At 39.6% G+C, this 17,592-nt stretch overlaps 1 protein-coding gene across 12 annotated transcripts in view; it reads left to right on the top strand.

Annotated features, from left to right (window-relative positions):
- Nucleotides 1-17,592, top strand: part of NRXN2 (neurexin 2) — a gene marked incomplete at its 5' end in the record, with an annotated part of 790,596 nt that overhangs the window by 766,452 nt on the left and 6,552 nt on the right. For all 12 annotated transcript variants that reach the window (XM_056527422.1, XM_056527430.1, XM_056527429.1 and 9 more), the window contains 1 exon segment: nucleotides 16,535-16,613. In XM_056527422.1, the coding sequence (XP_056383397.1) occupies nucleotides 16,535-16,613 (79 nt within the window).

The raw sequence follows: 17,592 nt of genomic DNA, 5'->3' as shown, positions 1-17,592 counted from the left end.
ATGTTTACCAGGTATTAGTGGTGGCAGCGCAAGATGTTGCAGCATTGACAAATTTACTTGAACGGGGCAAAGCTTCAGTACCTTGTACTCATCTTTGGCATTTTTCTGTGTTTTTGGGCTCAGTGGTAGTTTTCCAAAATCACAGCATATTGGCAATGCATTTTTTTGGACAAAATCTTGGCATTTTGTCCCACAGAAGTCTAATGGGAAAAAGATGCCATAATAAAAGTCATGTGGGTTTAGCATTGGCGTTTACACCCCCCCCCCCCCCTCCCCATTTCTTCGACAGAAATCCTTGAGTCACATGATGGAAAATCACATAAATTGGCATGATAAAAAAAAAAACCAGGGGAAAAATTTCCAAAGAAAAAAATACCAAGGCTAAAACCCACTATTTAAAAAAAAAACAAAAAAAAAAAAAGTAACTAAAAAAACTGCATCTTGTGGCTTTTTTTTTAATCAGGTTAAGAAACCGCAAGAATTAAAAACTTAGCCTGAAAGTGTTGACAGCCCTCAACCCTAAGGCTATGTTCACACTACGGAATTAGGTCCCATTGTTTTCTGCACTGTGCACAGTTCTGAACATGTAAATTTTTGGGGCAAAATCCACTCGGAAATGAATTGCTGTCTATGGAGATGGTACATTTCCGAGCAGACCTGGGAAATGTTTTCCACCATAGCCTTAGCAATCCAATTTACTGGTTATAAAAAGTTGGACAGAACTTCCCTTTTGCGCAATATATCTTGCATATTGCATAATCAAAGAGAAACTTTCCAGCCAGTGAATTAGTATGCGATTGAAGCAGCATTGCAAGTTTTTTTTTATTTTTAAAATCTGCCAGCTTCTATTTTCAAGGCTGTGAAGATTACCATGATCAATTGTTATAGGCAAATACTGCTTCATTATCTTGGATTTATTGTGACTACGAAAACAATTGTCAGATTTTCCAAAATTATATTCATATGGTAATAAAAGTAATTGTCTGAAGATTGCAATTCATTTTAAATTAGCAGGGGCAGCAATTGGTCCTCTCTCTCCAATGAATGCTCAATTCCTTTGTTTAATGCTAGATCTTTACCAAAAATGTATTTGGAAAACAAAACTTTTTTTTGGCAGCAATAGCTTCTCTTACATCCACTTGAACACGACATCCTATTACAGGTTTCATTGGTGATACTATTGTGTCACAAGACCACTGAGGCCCTCGATTTGCAGAAATATATATGATGTCAGGATATATGTGATGTCACCATTGTAGTAAAAAATTAAATAAAGAAGTGCGGGCAAAGATATCATCCGCCCTGAGTAAGGCTAGGTTTACAGTTCTTAGGGTAAAAAAGGCCTGTCAGGCCTAAACCTTTTTTTCTCCATACGGAGGCAGTGCCCCCTTGTCTTTTGTAGAGGGTTTTACCTGGAACTGTTTTTCCCCCCCCATATTTCTGGTATGGAACATTTATATACTTAAATAAGTTGATCATATATCCCTCGTTAAAGGGGTACTTCGACCCTAAACATCTTATCCCCTATCCAAAGGATATCTGATGTCTGATGCGAGGATGTCTGATCACAGGGGTCCCGCTGCTGGGGCCCCCCACAATCTCCTTGCTTCCCCCGGCATTCGTTTAGAGCATTGGGTGCAGTTCCAGAGGTTTGTGAAATCATGCCGCGCCTCCTGTGACGTCACAACCCATAGATTTGCATTAAGGGGGCGTGGCCATGACATCACGAGGCTCCGGCCCCGCATCGCCAGTCATCCAGCATGGAGCGAAGTTTGCTCCGTGCATCAGATAACTGGGGTGCTGCAGCCGAGATCAGACATCTTATCCCCTATTCAGATGATGTCTAGGGGCAGGGTACCCTTTAAACGTCTCTTCTCAAGACTACAACAAATGTAATTCTTTCAATCTTTCCTCATAGCTAAGATGATCCATACCTCTTATTAGTTATGGAATAATGCTCCTGCTTGTTTTTCAGTTTTTGCACTTTCGTTTTTTCCTCCTTACCTTTTAAAAATCATAATCCTTTCAATTTTGCACCTAAAAATCCATATGATGGCTTATATTTTGCGTCACCAATTCTACTTTGTAATGACAGTCATTTTATCCAAAAAATATATGATAAAATATGTGAAACGGAAAAAGAAAAAAACACCATTTTGTAACTTTTGGGGGATTCTGTTTCTATGCAGTAAATTTTTTTGGTAAAATGACACCTTATCTTTATTCTGTAGGCCCATACGATTAAAATGATACCCTACTTATATAGGTTTGATTTTGTCGTACTTCTGGAAAAAATCATAACTACATGCAGGAAAATGTATACATTTAAAATTGTCATCTTCTGACCCAAGTAACTTTTTTTTACATTAAGTTTTTAGCAGTACCGCTTTTGTATTGATCGTACTTTTTGATCGCTTTTTATAAATTTTTTCATGAGATAAAAAGTGACCAAAAATGCACTATTTTGGACTTAGGAATTTTTTGTGCGTACACCATTGACTGTGCGGTTTAATTAACAATATATTTTTTATAGTTCGGACATTTCCATACACTGTGTTTTTTTTTATGGGAAAAGGGGGGTGATTAAAACTTTTATTAGGGAAGAGGTTAAATGATTTTTGTAAACTTTTTTTTTTCCCTTTTTTTTTTGCAATGTTATAGCTCCCATAGGGGTCTATAACACTGCACACACTGATCTTTTACATTGATCTTTGTTATCCCATAGGAAACCATTGGTCAAGGATTCTGCCACTTGACTGCTCATGCCTGGATCTCAGGCACTGAGCAGTTATTCGGAACCGGACACCAGGAGGACGGAAGGGGGACCCTCCTCATGTCCTACAGCTGTTCGGGATGCTACAATTTCACCGCGGCGGTCCTGAACAGCCCACTGAACTAGCTGGGAGCAGTTTAGTTTCACTTTAGACACGGCAATCAACTTTGAACGCCGCATCTAAAGGATTAATAGTGCACGGTAACGTGATCAGTGCCGCACGCTATTAGCCACTGGTCCCGGCCATTGCTAGGTGCCGGGCCCTACCCGTTATGAAAGGGAGCAGACTCTGGGCGTACAGGTATGCCCTGCATCCTTAAGGGGTTAAATAAAATAATGTAAACAAAAATAAATATAAACATATGTGGTTTCGCCATGTGCATAAATTTATGAAATATTAAAATATAACATTAACCAAACAATGTAACTATGTAATCACTGGCATATACGTGAAAAAAAAAGTTCAGAATTGCAGAATTTTGGTCACTTTGTATACCATGAAAAAATTACTAAAAAGCAATCAAAAAGTCCCATCAAAACAAAAATGGCACCGATAAAAACTACAGATCACGGTGCAAAAAATTTGCCCTCATACAGTCCTGTAAACATTAAAACAAAAGAGTTATATGGGTCAGAAGAGGACAATGTGAAGCACACACATTTTCTTACAAAAAGTTATCATTTTAAAAATAAAACAAAACCTATATAAATTGGGTATCATTAAATTTTACGGACTTACAGAAAAAAGGTAACCTGTCATTTTTACCACAAATTGCTCTGTGTAGAAACAGAAGCTCCCAAAAGTCGTCCCATAAATTTTACCATACATTTTGTGGTAAAATGAGTGATGTCATTACAATTTACAATTGGTGGCGCGAAAAAAGCAAGCCCTCATATGGGTCTATAGATGGAGAATGAAAAGCGTTATGGCTATTAGAAGGTGAGGAGGAAAAAACGAAAGTGCAAAAAAAAAAAATCACAATGTCCTTATGGGTTTAAAACTTTACCTGGAAAAAAAAAGAAAAGTTATGCATCACCATGGAAACTATTGAAGCATTGAGACATTTGAGACACTGAGCTTAAAGGGGTACTCCGCCTCTAGACATATTATCGCCTATCCAAAGGATAGGGGATAAGATGTCTGTTTGCGGGGACCCCCCCCCCCCCCCCACAATCTCTGGCACGGCACCCTGGCATTCTGTACAATTATATTCAGAACGCCAGCTGTGCTAGGCTTCGAGCGGCCATGGTCATCAAACCCCCTCCATTATTGTCCAAACCCCTTCCATTATGGGATATATGTGTGACGGCTGTGGTCGCTCGTGATTCAGCATGTGCAGGTGAATTACTGTGGTGCCGGGTCAAAAATCACAGGGGTTCAGCCGCTGGATGAGGGATGAGATGTCTAGGGGTAGAGTACCCCTTTAAAGGGGTTCTCTGGTGCTTAAACATCTTATCCCCTATCCAAAGGATATAGCTATCACGCCCCCTCCCGTATGCTTGCATTGCGGGGCGGAGCGTGACGTCACAAGCCGGTGCAGGCGTGACGTCACACGCCGCCTGCCCTGTAGTTGCCCGTAATCAGACCTGGAGCGAACACGCTCCGGGGACTGATTACAAATGGGATGCCGCGTGCATGATCCCGGGGGTCCCCAGCGGCAGGACTCCCGCGATCAGGCATCTTATCCCCTATCCTTTGGATAGGGGATAAGATGTTTAAGCAACGGAGAACCCCTTTAATGCTCTTGAGACATTTGTATTTAGTGGCAACAGAAAATATGTGGTGTGAAAAAAGCCTCAGCTACGTCCTGAGGTGAAAAGGTAATGGCAAGAGGGTAAGGAAAAGTTCAACTTGACAATGTAAAAAAATGGGTTTTTAGAGTTATTTTTTCAAACCCCGATAGATCCCAGTCTTCCCTTTAATATGTAATAATGTATCATTGATTATAATTACAATAAAAACTGCCCCCACCCTTCTAGGGCAAGTTGCAAAGGGGGAAAGAAATTTCCTTGGTAGCTACTGTATTTCTATTTCTATACATTTCATGGCTGATCAAGGGCATTACCTTCATACATACGTAAACATGCAAGGGAATCCAATGCTCTTAAAGGGTCAGTTAGGATCAGTGAGTAATACAAAAATGATATGTCTAGGCTGCTATTATGTAAACCTTATGTAACATATTCATTGATTGCTTTATTGGAAACCGTTCTCTCTATTACTGGAGAAAACGATTTTGGACCCTATTAAAAAGGTCCAATGGACAATGCGAAGCATAGTTAGAACAAATATTGGCTATATGGACGGATCTGTATTGATTCATACGTTCTCACTGATGCTCCATGTCATGCTTTATTTTCTTGTTATGGAATAGAGTTATAATAGAAACATTCAAGCATACAAGAGTCAGACGTGAGCATATTCCAAATGCCCCAAAATCTATACAGAAAGAACATTTAAATGTCTTGTAAAGGTTATACAGACAAGAGAAGTACTGGTTTAGTGGGGGCCCCATAATGAGACTGAATTCTATGATAAAGACGTTTAAAGAAAAGTTATGGTTATGTTAGGAGACTGAGTTGGCTTGCATATTTTTTGTAGAGCTCCAGCTCACTTTATATCACAAATATCTAGAGACTGTGTAATGCGTCCCACTGCTTACCTCAGTCGATTTGCTCTGCTGCCCCTTCCCGCTGTAGGAGGAGACTACCTTTTCTGTATTGTCGCAGGCAACAACAGTTTCTGACACACTCTGTAGGGGCCACACACATGAACGTACCATCTTTTTAGGGTCCTTGCACATCCCTGATTTCTGTCCTCCTACAATCCCTGCCAGGCATTCCCTATGGAACTCTTTTCCACCCATTCCTTGATGCTTGAGCAATATTGCGTTTCCACAAAGCAAAGGTGTCTGTCTGCTGTTCTTATGATCCTGTGTTTGACCTGTGCCTGTTTCCTAACTTCTCAGCTCTGCTGTTCTGTGAACTCAGCTACTTTGAACTCCTTTTTGCTGCAATACCACCTACAGTGTCAGCTAACTCTCCTGGCTTAATTACCGGTGCTTGACACCAAGATACTTTGGCCTGACAGGCCATACGACACTAAACCGGGATCATGCTTGCTGGAAGTAACCTGGTATCTGCTTTGTAGTAAAAGTCCAGCTTCCACTTCCTATAGAGCAAGATAAATGTGAAATCTAGGGAATACTTAGACTTCACTCCCAAGTTTGGCCCATAACCAAACTAGTAAGTGGCACAGCGGATCCACATCACTTGGGGCATTACAGACTGGACCCTCATAGTTACAATTTTATGTTATGTTGAGAACATTTACCTTAGGTGATGGACATAGCTCCTCTTGACAACTATACAGGTGATAAATAATGTCCACAATATTGTCTTGTAATAACAAGTCAATGAGGCAGATATATAATTTATTGCCAAAAAAAACTGTCCCGCATGATTTGTACCACATCTACATTGTGTTTAAGACACTTCTTCCACTGTGTCCAACAAAGGGGTATGGATTTTGAGAATTGGAGTGTGGCTTCTGCAAAAGAGGTGTGGTTTATGTTTTTTTTTAAGTACATTTATTATGTAAAACTTTTTAAAAATCAACGTACGATGTTTTTGCCATGCAAAATGAAGACCGTATCGCATGGCCTAAACATAGCATGAAGACATAAGTCTTTAGAAGGACTTGGATCCAGGTAATGCTTTTACTGACCCACACTTCGTACTATACTCAATGGAACGATTATAAATCCATAAGACAAGAAAGTTTATTGAAAAATGTGCCAAATTCATCATGTATCCCGCAGCTATAGGATTACCTTAATGCAATTGATATTGGTATAAAGGAAAAATTTGCAAGCTAAAAAAAATGCAGAGTGCAAAAGGTGCAATGATCAATTCCCCCTCCCCCCCCCCCCAAAAAAAAAAAAAGTTGTTTAATGACAGTGGCTACTTATGTCCATGTAAAAGAATAAATCAGAAAATGAAAACATCAAAGCTTAAATATCTTTGTGGGGAAAAGATTCTGTATAACTGGTCATTTGTTGACTAAAATTTCTGCTCTTTCCATGCTCAGGAGTCCAGTGGGTGGACCTATCATTAATTGACTCTGGCCATTGGACTCCTAAGAATATGGAGCAGGGATTTCACTAAATAACTTAGAAGTCATAAAGAATCTTTTCAAACAAAGATATATATATATATATATATATATATATATATATATATATATATATATATATATCTCAATCTGCTCAACTCCTCTTGTTCAATAACACCATGCCCATAGATTAGCATTTTCTGTTAACAGGTTGCCTTGTTCTTATGGCCATCAAAAGGTTAGGGTTAAAACAGTTCTACATTGTTCATCATCCTAAAATAAATCTTGTAGTTTCCCTCTGACTTTTTATTTTCTCTAAAATAGCGCTATTTTAAAATGCTTGGCGGAGCACCAGATGCCTATGCCACATTATAACTTTTTTGTATATTTAACACTGTAATGGTGACAGGGAACAATGGGGGAAGATTTATCAAGGCCTGTTGTCGACCAGTTGCGCATAACAACCAATCAGATCTCTTCTTTCATTTTTGAAAAGGTCTCTGAAAAACAAAAGAAGCGATCTGATTAGTTGCTATGGGCAACTGGTCGAATTTTCCTCAGCCCAGGTCTTGATGATTCTCCCCCCCATGTTCCTACTTTTATATCAGGGATAGTCCTGTACAGAATAACTACCAGTGACCATAGCTGTTGTGTTTCATGTATGGACAGTATGGTATGGCCGACTAATATAGGGAACCATTGACCTCAGGAAAAAATAGTTTATTAAAATGCAGAAAGGAAGATTTGAGGGAAAATGCCCTGAAACAAGTTATGAGGATTTAAACTGCTATTTTATTACAGGTAGATGAATTTGCATACAATCTACACCCTTCTTTGTATGGCCTTGTTTTGTTTTTTTCCTTTGCTCTTACAAGAAACGTTGTATCCATAAGTAATAGGTACACTGCACATGATTTTGTCATCAAACGAGTCCCACAACATGAATATGTAGAATATTTCTACCTCTTATTTATCCAATGCCACAGTTTCTTATAGCTTTGATTTATAAAGTTATTATATCGGATATAGAAAATGCAAACTAACAAACAGCATTATAAATATAGGTTCTGAACCAGCTTCAAAGCCCTTTACATTCTTCCAGCTGATGATAAAATACGTCTATGTAATTCCTTAAATCCCTAGCTGTAATAGTTCTGCTTCACATATTAAACTTGTAAACTTGGCAATAATATCTGTAATGTATTAGGAGCGCTCAACGCCATCTAGTGTTCTTTAAATTGTGTTTTACTGTATAAAAATGACCAATATAAATGTGCATTTTGATTAGGCTATACACAAGATAGAAGAGGGAACATCCTATGCACATCCTATTGTCCCTCACCGACTTTTTGTTCTAAACAACAGATGATATTTTGATATGGTTAATGCAGGAAAATCTACTTTTCTGAGAAAATATATACTGTATTTATTAGTGTGTTTGATCCGTGATCCCCCAACAACAGTGGTTGGGGATCTGTTCCCGCTTCATTTATGATCTGTAGTATGTTTGGCACGTGCACTTTAAGGTTTTTGTGATATATCCTACAAGTTATATAGATATTTTTAAGCTGTATGGACTAGCTGAATAGACTACTCTATTCCATACAAAGGAACATAGAGGCAATGTTCCAGCCAATGCGGTTAGTAAAAATACAATGAGTGTAGTGTATATAACTTGCCTATAGACTGCCTATACAAAGTGAATGAACCCCCAACTCACTTATGAATCTAATGAGTTCCCCTGGGTAATCTCCGGTACCAGCAGCTTAAAGGGGTACTCCGGTGAAAACCTTTTTTCTTTTAAATCAACTGGTGTCAGAAAGTTAAACATATTTGTAAATTACTTCTATTAAACAATCTTAATCCTTCCAGTACTTATTAGCTGCTGAATGCTACAGAGGAAATTCCTTTCTTTTTGGAACACTGATGACATCACGAGCACAGTGCTCTCTGCTGAAATCTCTATCCATTTTAGCAACCATGCATAGCAGATGAATGCTAAGGGCAGCATGGTGGCTCAGTGGTTAGCACTGCTGCCTTGTAGTGCTGGGGACTTGGGTTCAAATCCCACTAAGGACAACAATAAATAAAGTGTTATTATTATTATAATAACGTCAGCAGAGAGAACTGTGCTTGTGGTGTCATCAGAGAGCATTCCAAAAAGAAAAGAATTTCCTCTGTAGTATTCAGCAGCTAATAAGTACAGGAAGGATTAAGATTTTTTAATAGAAGTAATTTACAAATATGTTTAACTTTCTGCCACCAGTTGATTTAAAAGAAAAAAGGATTTCACCAGAGTACCCCTTTAATTACATGGCCATGTGCAGTGATCAAACACCTGAGCCTCCGTCAGTTGATTCATTGAAATTTAGGCCGCATTACAGAACCACATCATTGTGGATTTGCTAACCAAAATGCATCCTATACCATATATACGCCACATCAGCAAAAAGAGGTAAGCAAAAAGGCAGGCACAAGAACCTCTCTATTATTCTCTAATAATAGCCCATGCAACACTATGTAAGAAAACTGAAAAAAGGCTCCATAATGATAAGCTTAGTTGTTTCGTGAGTCACGCTGCAACTGCTTGCGTGACCTGTATTGAATTTTTATGACTTTTTATTTGATGTGTTCTTTAAAAACACCTGAAATAACATACATACATATGTTTCAGTAAAGCATTCAAAGCATCTACAAGAATCCTGTATTAATACATATCATTAATAGTGTTGCTCGCGAATATTCGCAATTCGAATATTATTCGCGAATAACGCATATTTGCGAATTCGCGAATTTCGCGAATATAGCGCTATATATTCGTAATTACGAATATTCGTTTTTTTTTTTTTTTTCTTCACAGTACACATCACAGTGATCATCCCTCTCTGCTTCCAGCTTGTGTGGTGTAAAGAAGGCTGTAATACTACTGTGTGAGACTGGCGTGCGAACATTCGCATATACGAAAATTAGCATATGCGAATTTTCGCATATGCGAATTTTCGCATATGCTAATTTTGTGTGTGCTAATATTCACATATGTTAATTTTCGCATACGCGAAAATAAAGTGAGAATATAACGAATATGCGAATATTCGCGAATATATGACGAATATTCGTCCATATATTCGCGAATATTCGCGAATTCGAATATGGCCTATGCCGCTCAACACTAATCATAAATACATTGATGTAATCTATATCAATACATAAATGTAAAACTAAACGAAGTGATGAACTTTAGTGATACTTTTCAAGATCTGTCAGGACCTATTTTTGTCCCTTCTTCTCTTTAGGTTTAATTTCATTTGATAGAATCCTATTCACCGGCAGCTGATTTGCATTACCTCCTATGGTTATAATTGAGGGTCCCCGATTCCTAACAACAATCTTAAATAGGTGCAGTTTATTTCCAGGTGTGTAGGTTGGCGAGATATAAACCTCTTGACTTATATGAGAGATTTACAGGCATTTGATTTGTCTACATGGTAATAAAAAATAAAAAAACTTATTAAAGGGATTTTGTGATATCATTTTGATATACTATCACTCTATGATGAGTGGAGTCTGGGCTTTGTGATACCCATTGATCCTGAGTATAAAGGGGACGCAGCGCTGATATAGACACTGGCCAAATGTTATTGGATTTGGCTAACTGCAGTATCCTGCACAAGGTTAAAAAGAGATAAGGATATAGCACTGTGTCTCATTTGGGTTTACAAATAACACCAACACTTTTTAGGTAAGTCAATGAAGAAAAAGATCGGCGACTCACCGAAAGTTGCTAGCAGAGTTCTTCTTTGTTAAGATACTCACAGATACATAAGTGAGGAAGGAGGGTAGTGGGGGACACTGGATGACAACCAAGCTCCGTTTCGCACAGATGTGCTTCCTCCGGCCGCAGAAGGACTCTGCTAGCAACTTTCGGTGAGTCGCCGATCTTTTTCTTCATTGACTTGCTATATATCTACTACCTACTTCTGATCAGAGCACCACCTGCCGCAATAACAAGAGTCCACTTCCACCATTTGATCTACGCTCCACAATAGGGTTTAGTGCAGTGCCGTATCATCTTTTTTTCCGTACCAACACTTTTTAGGTAGGTCATCTAAAATGTGGTTGAATGGATTATTTTTCAAGGGATTTTTTTAAACTCATTTAGAAAGCCCAAACTTCCATCCATAAAAAAGGAAATAACAGCGCTCCGCGGTGTAATAAAAGAGGACTATAGGATAATTGTATAAAAGCTGTATAGCCACTCACCTGGACAAGTTGTGTAGCCTCATACACAACAATGGTGAGCACATAATGGCGTGTCCGCAGCCCTCCGGCTTGTAGTAATTGTGGAAAGAAGATAGCTTCAGCAGAGACGCCGGTTTAGCGTAGATCTGGACACAGACTGTGGAAGGTGAGTAAAAGCAAAGGCGTTTTATTTTTCCCAGAATTCAACGCGTTTCACTGCAAAGGCAGCTCCATCAGGCATCTGCCTGATGAAGCTGCCTTTGCAGAGAAACGCGTTGCATTCTGGGAAAAATAAAACATCTTTGCTTTTACTCACATTCTCTGGTCTACAGCGGTACTCAGTCTCAAACTCCAAATAATGTATACGTACAAAGATAAGACAGAAGACAGCACTCACCATCCAGATGCAGTCTTTATTGTAAGCTAGCAGTGCATTACAAGCTTAAGCAGATGTAGCAGAGTTGGCACTCTAACCTCGCCGCCAAATCTGCTATATCTGCTTAAGATTGTAATACACTGCTAGCTTACAATAAAGCCTGCATCTGGATGGTGAGTGGCGTCTTTTGTCTTGTCTTTATACGTATACACTATTTGATCATGACATGATAACTATTAATGCTTGGAGTCAGACGTAGAGTTTTCAATTCACATTTCACATATTGCAGATTTTCCATAAAAAATAAAAAAAAATAAAAAAGGTTTTCTCTACAAATGTTTGCCTTTGCAATGCATAGATTGAGATTTGCATCAAAACCCTTATGTTATAAATTTGTGTTAAAAAATTTGCCATACCCGGTATTACATTTAGAACTAATTCCTTTTCCGGTGTATAAAACGACTGGGCGCATAAGATGACCCCCAACTTTTACAGTTAAAATATGACGTTTGGGATATACTCGCCGTATAAGACTACCCCTCTACCGCGATATAGTACCTTACCATTGTTCCCCCACACTAGGTTGTCAGCATAGTTCCCCCAAACTAGGTTGTCAGCATAGTTCCCCCACATTAGGTTGGCAGTATTGTTCCCCCCATATTAGGTTGTCAGCATAGTTCCCCCACATTAGGTTGTCAGCATAGTTCCCCCCATATTAGGTTGTCAGCATAGTTCCCCCCACATTAGGTTGGCAGTATAGTTCCCCCACATTAGGTTGTAGTTCCCTAGTTTCCCCCACATTAAATTGTAGTTCCCCACATTAGGTAGGCAGTGGACCCAACGGACATACATCCTTCAGCCGATTACAGTGTATGGCTGGAGGCTGTATGTCAGTTTACTGCCCCACTTCAGTGCCCCCGACCACTGCTCCTCCGGAGGAGCGGTGGTCGTTGCACCGAAGATGACATGCTGGTAACTTACCATGCCCGCGCGTCCTCACTGCTCCACTCCGCTCTGCTCTGCTGTTGCTATGAGCACACGCACGGGACGTCAGTGACGTCCCTGCGTGCGCTACCTCCAGACGGCCTCTGCATTTTTAAAGTTAATGCGGGGCTGCAGAAAGGTAACCAGGTGTCCCAAAAAGATCTTTCAGGACACAGAGATGTCCCGAATGTGATGGGGGAAGTTAATCTCGGCCGGGACGCCTGGGGTATGGATAATTCATACCCCGGGCGTCCTGGCCGACTGCAGCACCCGGCGCATAAGGCGACCCCCGACTTTTGAGAACATTTTATGGGGTTAAAAATTCGTCTTATACACCGGAAAAAACGCTATTTATCATTCTATAAACTAAACATTCAGTGTGAACAATGTACAGTGTGCTTTTTTTTCTTAAAGGGAACAAAGCAGCAGATTTTGGCCTATATAGCACTTGACAATGCGTTATCTATTCTAAAATCTTTATCTTCTCCATCCCCGTGGACGTTAAAGATATAAAGTTATAACATCGATTCCCCCCCAGCCCCTCGGCAGGGACAATGAGACAGCCATCATGCCCCCTCACACAGACATAAATAAACGGGGTGTGGCATGACATTTCCAGCACAAAAGTCCGAAGCCGGCGTTCTGAACAGAAATGTATAGGGGATAAGATGTCTAGGGGCGGATTACCCCTTTAATGTTATTAACCAGAGATTCTGGGCCAATGTCTTGGATACTTACATTGGTCACTGAAATGATCATTCACCATTGTCAAATACTTTTTTTGTTGGACATAGTATTTAAAATATCATAATTCCATATCAAGACTAAAATACGATGCTTATTAGATCACTTAGGTCTTGCATCTCTAAGAAAGTCCCTGCAGTAGTAATCATTTCTTCTATGTACAAAGGTGCAGCACTTTATGGTTTCTATTAATACCTTGTTTTAAACAATTAAATTTGACTTGATGTTTTAAGCAATATTGGTTGTCGTTACAACTAATTTGTGCGTATATATATATATATATATATATATATATATATATATATATGTATTATTTTTTTTTGCTTGTACTTATTAAGGGTGAACTGCACCCAAGACGCGTAATTATCTGTAAAAGCAAATTTTCTTCAGACATCAGTGAGGCTTACTGCAATTTTCTGAGTTTATTTGCAAAATATGACTGCAGAGAACATCGCGTTTCAGAAGACATATCTATTATGTGTTCTGCGGAAAGGAAATAGTAGATGTCTGATATAAGTGAATGGATCTGATTATTTGTTTGCTGAAAAGAGAAAAATAGATGTCAGCCTCCTGGGATGACTGGAGTCAGATATAGGAGTACCTCTATAGTGAATATACATGTTTACTTCTTTACTTACCTACATACATTTGTAGGATTATTTAAAACAATCATAATACTCTTGTTTTATAACATTGATGAGAAAAAGCTGAATTTGCGGAATTTAAAGGGGTATTCCAGGCAAAAACTTTTTTTTATATATATATCAACTGGCTCCGGAAAGTTAAACAGATTTTTTAAATTACTTCTATTAAAAAATGTTAATCCTTCCAATAGTTACTAGCTTCTGAAGTTGAGTTGCTGTTTTCTGTCTAACTGCTCTCTGATGACTCACGTCCCGGGAGCTGTCCAGCTCCTATGGGGATATTCTCCCATCACGCACAGCTCCCGTGACGTGACATCATCATTGAGCAGTTAGACAGAAAACTTCAGAAGCTAATAACTATTGGAAGGATTAAGATTTTTTAATAGAAGTAATTTACAAATCTGTTTAACTTTCCGGAGCCAGTTGATATATAAAAAAAAGTTTTTGCCTGGAATACCCCTTTAATTCCTTCTATAGTGTCTATGGGGAAAGCTATAGGAATATGGGGATCAGGGAATAGGGTAATGTAGCTGAATTATAAGCATAATGGGGAGATTTATGATTTTTTACTTGTTACTGGTCAAATTTACGTTTATTTAGAGATTTTTTTTTCAATTTGCGTATTTTTTTGTGCATTGTTTTTACTTACAATATGAGGGATTTCCGAAGACTTATCTTTGTAGGTCATTTTACATGCAGTGGTCATAAATTTCAACACTTTGCAGTGGTCGGAAAAAACCTGCAAACATAGACCCCCTTCAGTGCTGCTCTAGAAACCTGATTAACAAAGTGAGAAAGAGTTTTGTGAAGTCATTTCATTTTTTTTTGCTTTTGTTTGTTTTGGTGGACATTTTTTTTCACACATATGATAAATGATGTACATGTCTGCCAAAAAACCCGCAACAAAATTGACTTATACAATTTACAAAACAACTCAGTGATAAATTTGTCCCAATGAGCCTTATTTGTCCAAAAGTGTAATATTGAACAACTTGACTTATGGCCGAACCAGCCCCGGTTCCTTCCGTTTATTCGTGTCCCGGCCACCGCCTGCTAAAGAGTCAAGGAGGTGAGATCTTTCCGAGCTCCCAGTTATAGGAGGATACCCAGTTCAACCCTTCTTTAAAGGGGTACTCCCACCCTAGACATCTTATCCCCTATCCAAAGGATAGAGGATAAGATGTCTGACCGCGGGGGTCCCGCCGCTGGGGACCCACGCAATGTTGCATACTGCACCCACCTGTTTATTGTCAAAGAGCGCTGGAGGGTCTCGGTCGCGACCACTGGAACGGAAGTCCGTGACGTCAGGACTCCGCCCCCGTGTGACGTCACGCCCCGTCCCCTCAGTGCAAGTCTATGGGAGGGGGCGTGACGCCCCCTCCCATAGACTTGCATTGAGGGGATGGGGCGTGACATCACACGGGGTGGAGTCCTGACGTCACGGACTTCCATTCTAGTGGTCGCGATTGAGACCCTTCAGCGCTTCCCGACAATAAACAGGTGGGTGCCGCATGCAACATTGCGGGGATCCCCAACTGCGGGACTCCCGTGGTCAGACATCTTATCCCCTATCCTTTGGATAGGGGATAAGATGTCTAGGGTGGGAGTACCCCTTTAACAGTTAAATAAATGCTAGAGCTGTGTCAGTCATTAGCTAAAGAATAGGTCAGAGAGACTCTCATTACAGGGAGCTTGGGGAAGATCCAACCTCTCTTTAGTAACTGATGGTATGGACATTAAAAATACATTTTCTTGGTAATGCAAAGTACAGGACCAAGGGCAGAGGTATGTGTGCTCTCCCTTTTCCTAGTGCCCATTAAGGCCTTCAAAGTTTTACTGGAACAAAAAATGAGATTTTACAGTAATGAAATAACTTAGGATACCCTGATCACACAACTTTGTAAAGTTTCTTGATACACTCTTCCATTTCTATATGAAGGTTTAGTCTGGCAATTCTGAAAATCAGTAAGATGAGTGTGAACCTGTCATATTGCAGAAACAAGATCTTCACATATTTCTTATGTGTCTAGCTTCTATATATGGTTAACAAATCCCTCTGTTTTGCTGCTCACTCATTCTGACATCCACTGCTTAGGAAGGGGCATGTCCGAGGCAAGCACTGACTCCACCCTCACTCACCATGCATTCACTTCCTCCCTGAGTCTGCTGTGCTGTTTTGGGTCTCTTCATCCAATCATTGGAGGCTGCCCTGTAACCCTCTCCTCTCTGTTTTCAGACAGGAGTCTGATAAACCAGACAGGAGTGAGCACAGAGGAGTGCTAGTCCCACCCTGGACTTTGTCTCAGCCATGTTCTGGATAGTATAGGGACCCCTAGTGGTCATTGTTTATAAGCATTGATTTCTATAAAAAGGAGATAAAACATTTTCGTGAAGTTGGACCCATCTCTTTGTTCAAGCAGCACGAAAGTTATGACAGGTCTCCTTTAAATATTCCAACTAAACGCAGTACAAAAGTGGTGTAATTTGAGACTAACTTTTTGCCTAATAGAATCCGAGCAAAGAAGCGAATGATGAAAATGTAAAGCTGTCTGTTGTGACTCCGTTATATGACAAATTTGCTCTATTCTTCCATAATATGAAATGGCAAACTGATCTGTGAAAGAGTAATAAGAAACTGTTTCCTATTTGTTTTCCTTCAGAATTCTGATGACATACTTGTAGCCTCAGCTGAGTGTCCCAGTGATGATGAAGATCTGGAAGAATGCGAGCCCAGCACCGGTAAGACTTAATCTAATAACCAAAAGAAATTACATAGAGGGAATTATGTAGAAGCATAAAATATATGAAAATAGGGCAGTGCAGCGCATAGATAAATCTAATACAATAGAAAAGCAGAAAGGGGGTTCCTTGGTTCTTAGAGACGAAGGCAGCCAGCTGACTGCACAGGAATTCAGGGAGCCGATGCGTTGGGTAAAACGTGAGACGTGATAGGTTAAAACATGATATATTGCCCGCTGTATTTAAATACATACAGTATATTTGCTAATGGTGTAAGGAGGTAAAAGGTCTCCTAAATACCGATTATTAAAAACTGAGAGCACATTGTTTCATGTCATAGTTATAGTGTAGCTGCGCCGAAGAGTTTTATAACAAATTACTAAGCTGAAAGAATGTTGAGGTGTTATAGTGTAAATGGATAATATTTCGGAACAATTAAGATGCATAGAAGCAGTGCAAACATGGCAGATCTGGATAGTTAAGGGTGATATGTCATACAAAAATTTTTTAGATTTTAAAGTTTTAGATCACGAGGGGTCCAAGCACTGGGGCTCTGTATGGAGCCCCAACTCGGAGTGGAGTGTCACAAACCCCGCCTGAAGCGGGAGCCGCCACATCCCCTCCATAAATCTCTATAGGGAAGCCATTGGGCTATCTTTGGCTCTCCCATAGAGATATATGAAGGAGGCGTGGTGGCTATCCTGCAGATAGAGGATATGTTTTTTGTATGAGACTTCTCCTTTAAAGAAAATATTTACATAAGCCCCAGTGGTTACTGTATCCTTTGTTTACATACAGTTTTTATATACTTTCCTTCACAATTCTCCCAGTTTCCAAGCTCTTCCCTTTTCCCACTAATGTATGATACAAAGTTCTAGGGGCATGGGTCTAGCCCATATATATGATGACGCTAGATGTTAAATAGGTAGAAACCAGAGTACAGTTCATATGAAAGATGTAAAAACAATGTAATAAGGTG

Source organism: Hyla sarda, chromosome 6 (assembly GCF_029499605.1).
Source record: "Hyla sarda isolate aHylSar1 chromosome 6, aHylSar1.hap1, whole genome shotgun sequence".
Taxonomy (NCBI): Eukaryota; Metazoa; Chordata; class Amphibia; order Anura; family Hylidae; genus Hyla; species Hyla sarda.
The sequence above is the reverse complement of the archived record's forward strand: the minus strand, read 5'-3'. Positions and strand labels throughout refer to the sequence as shown.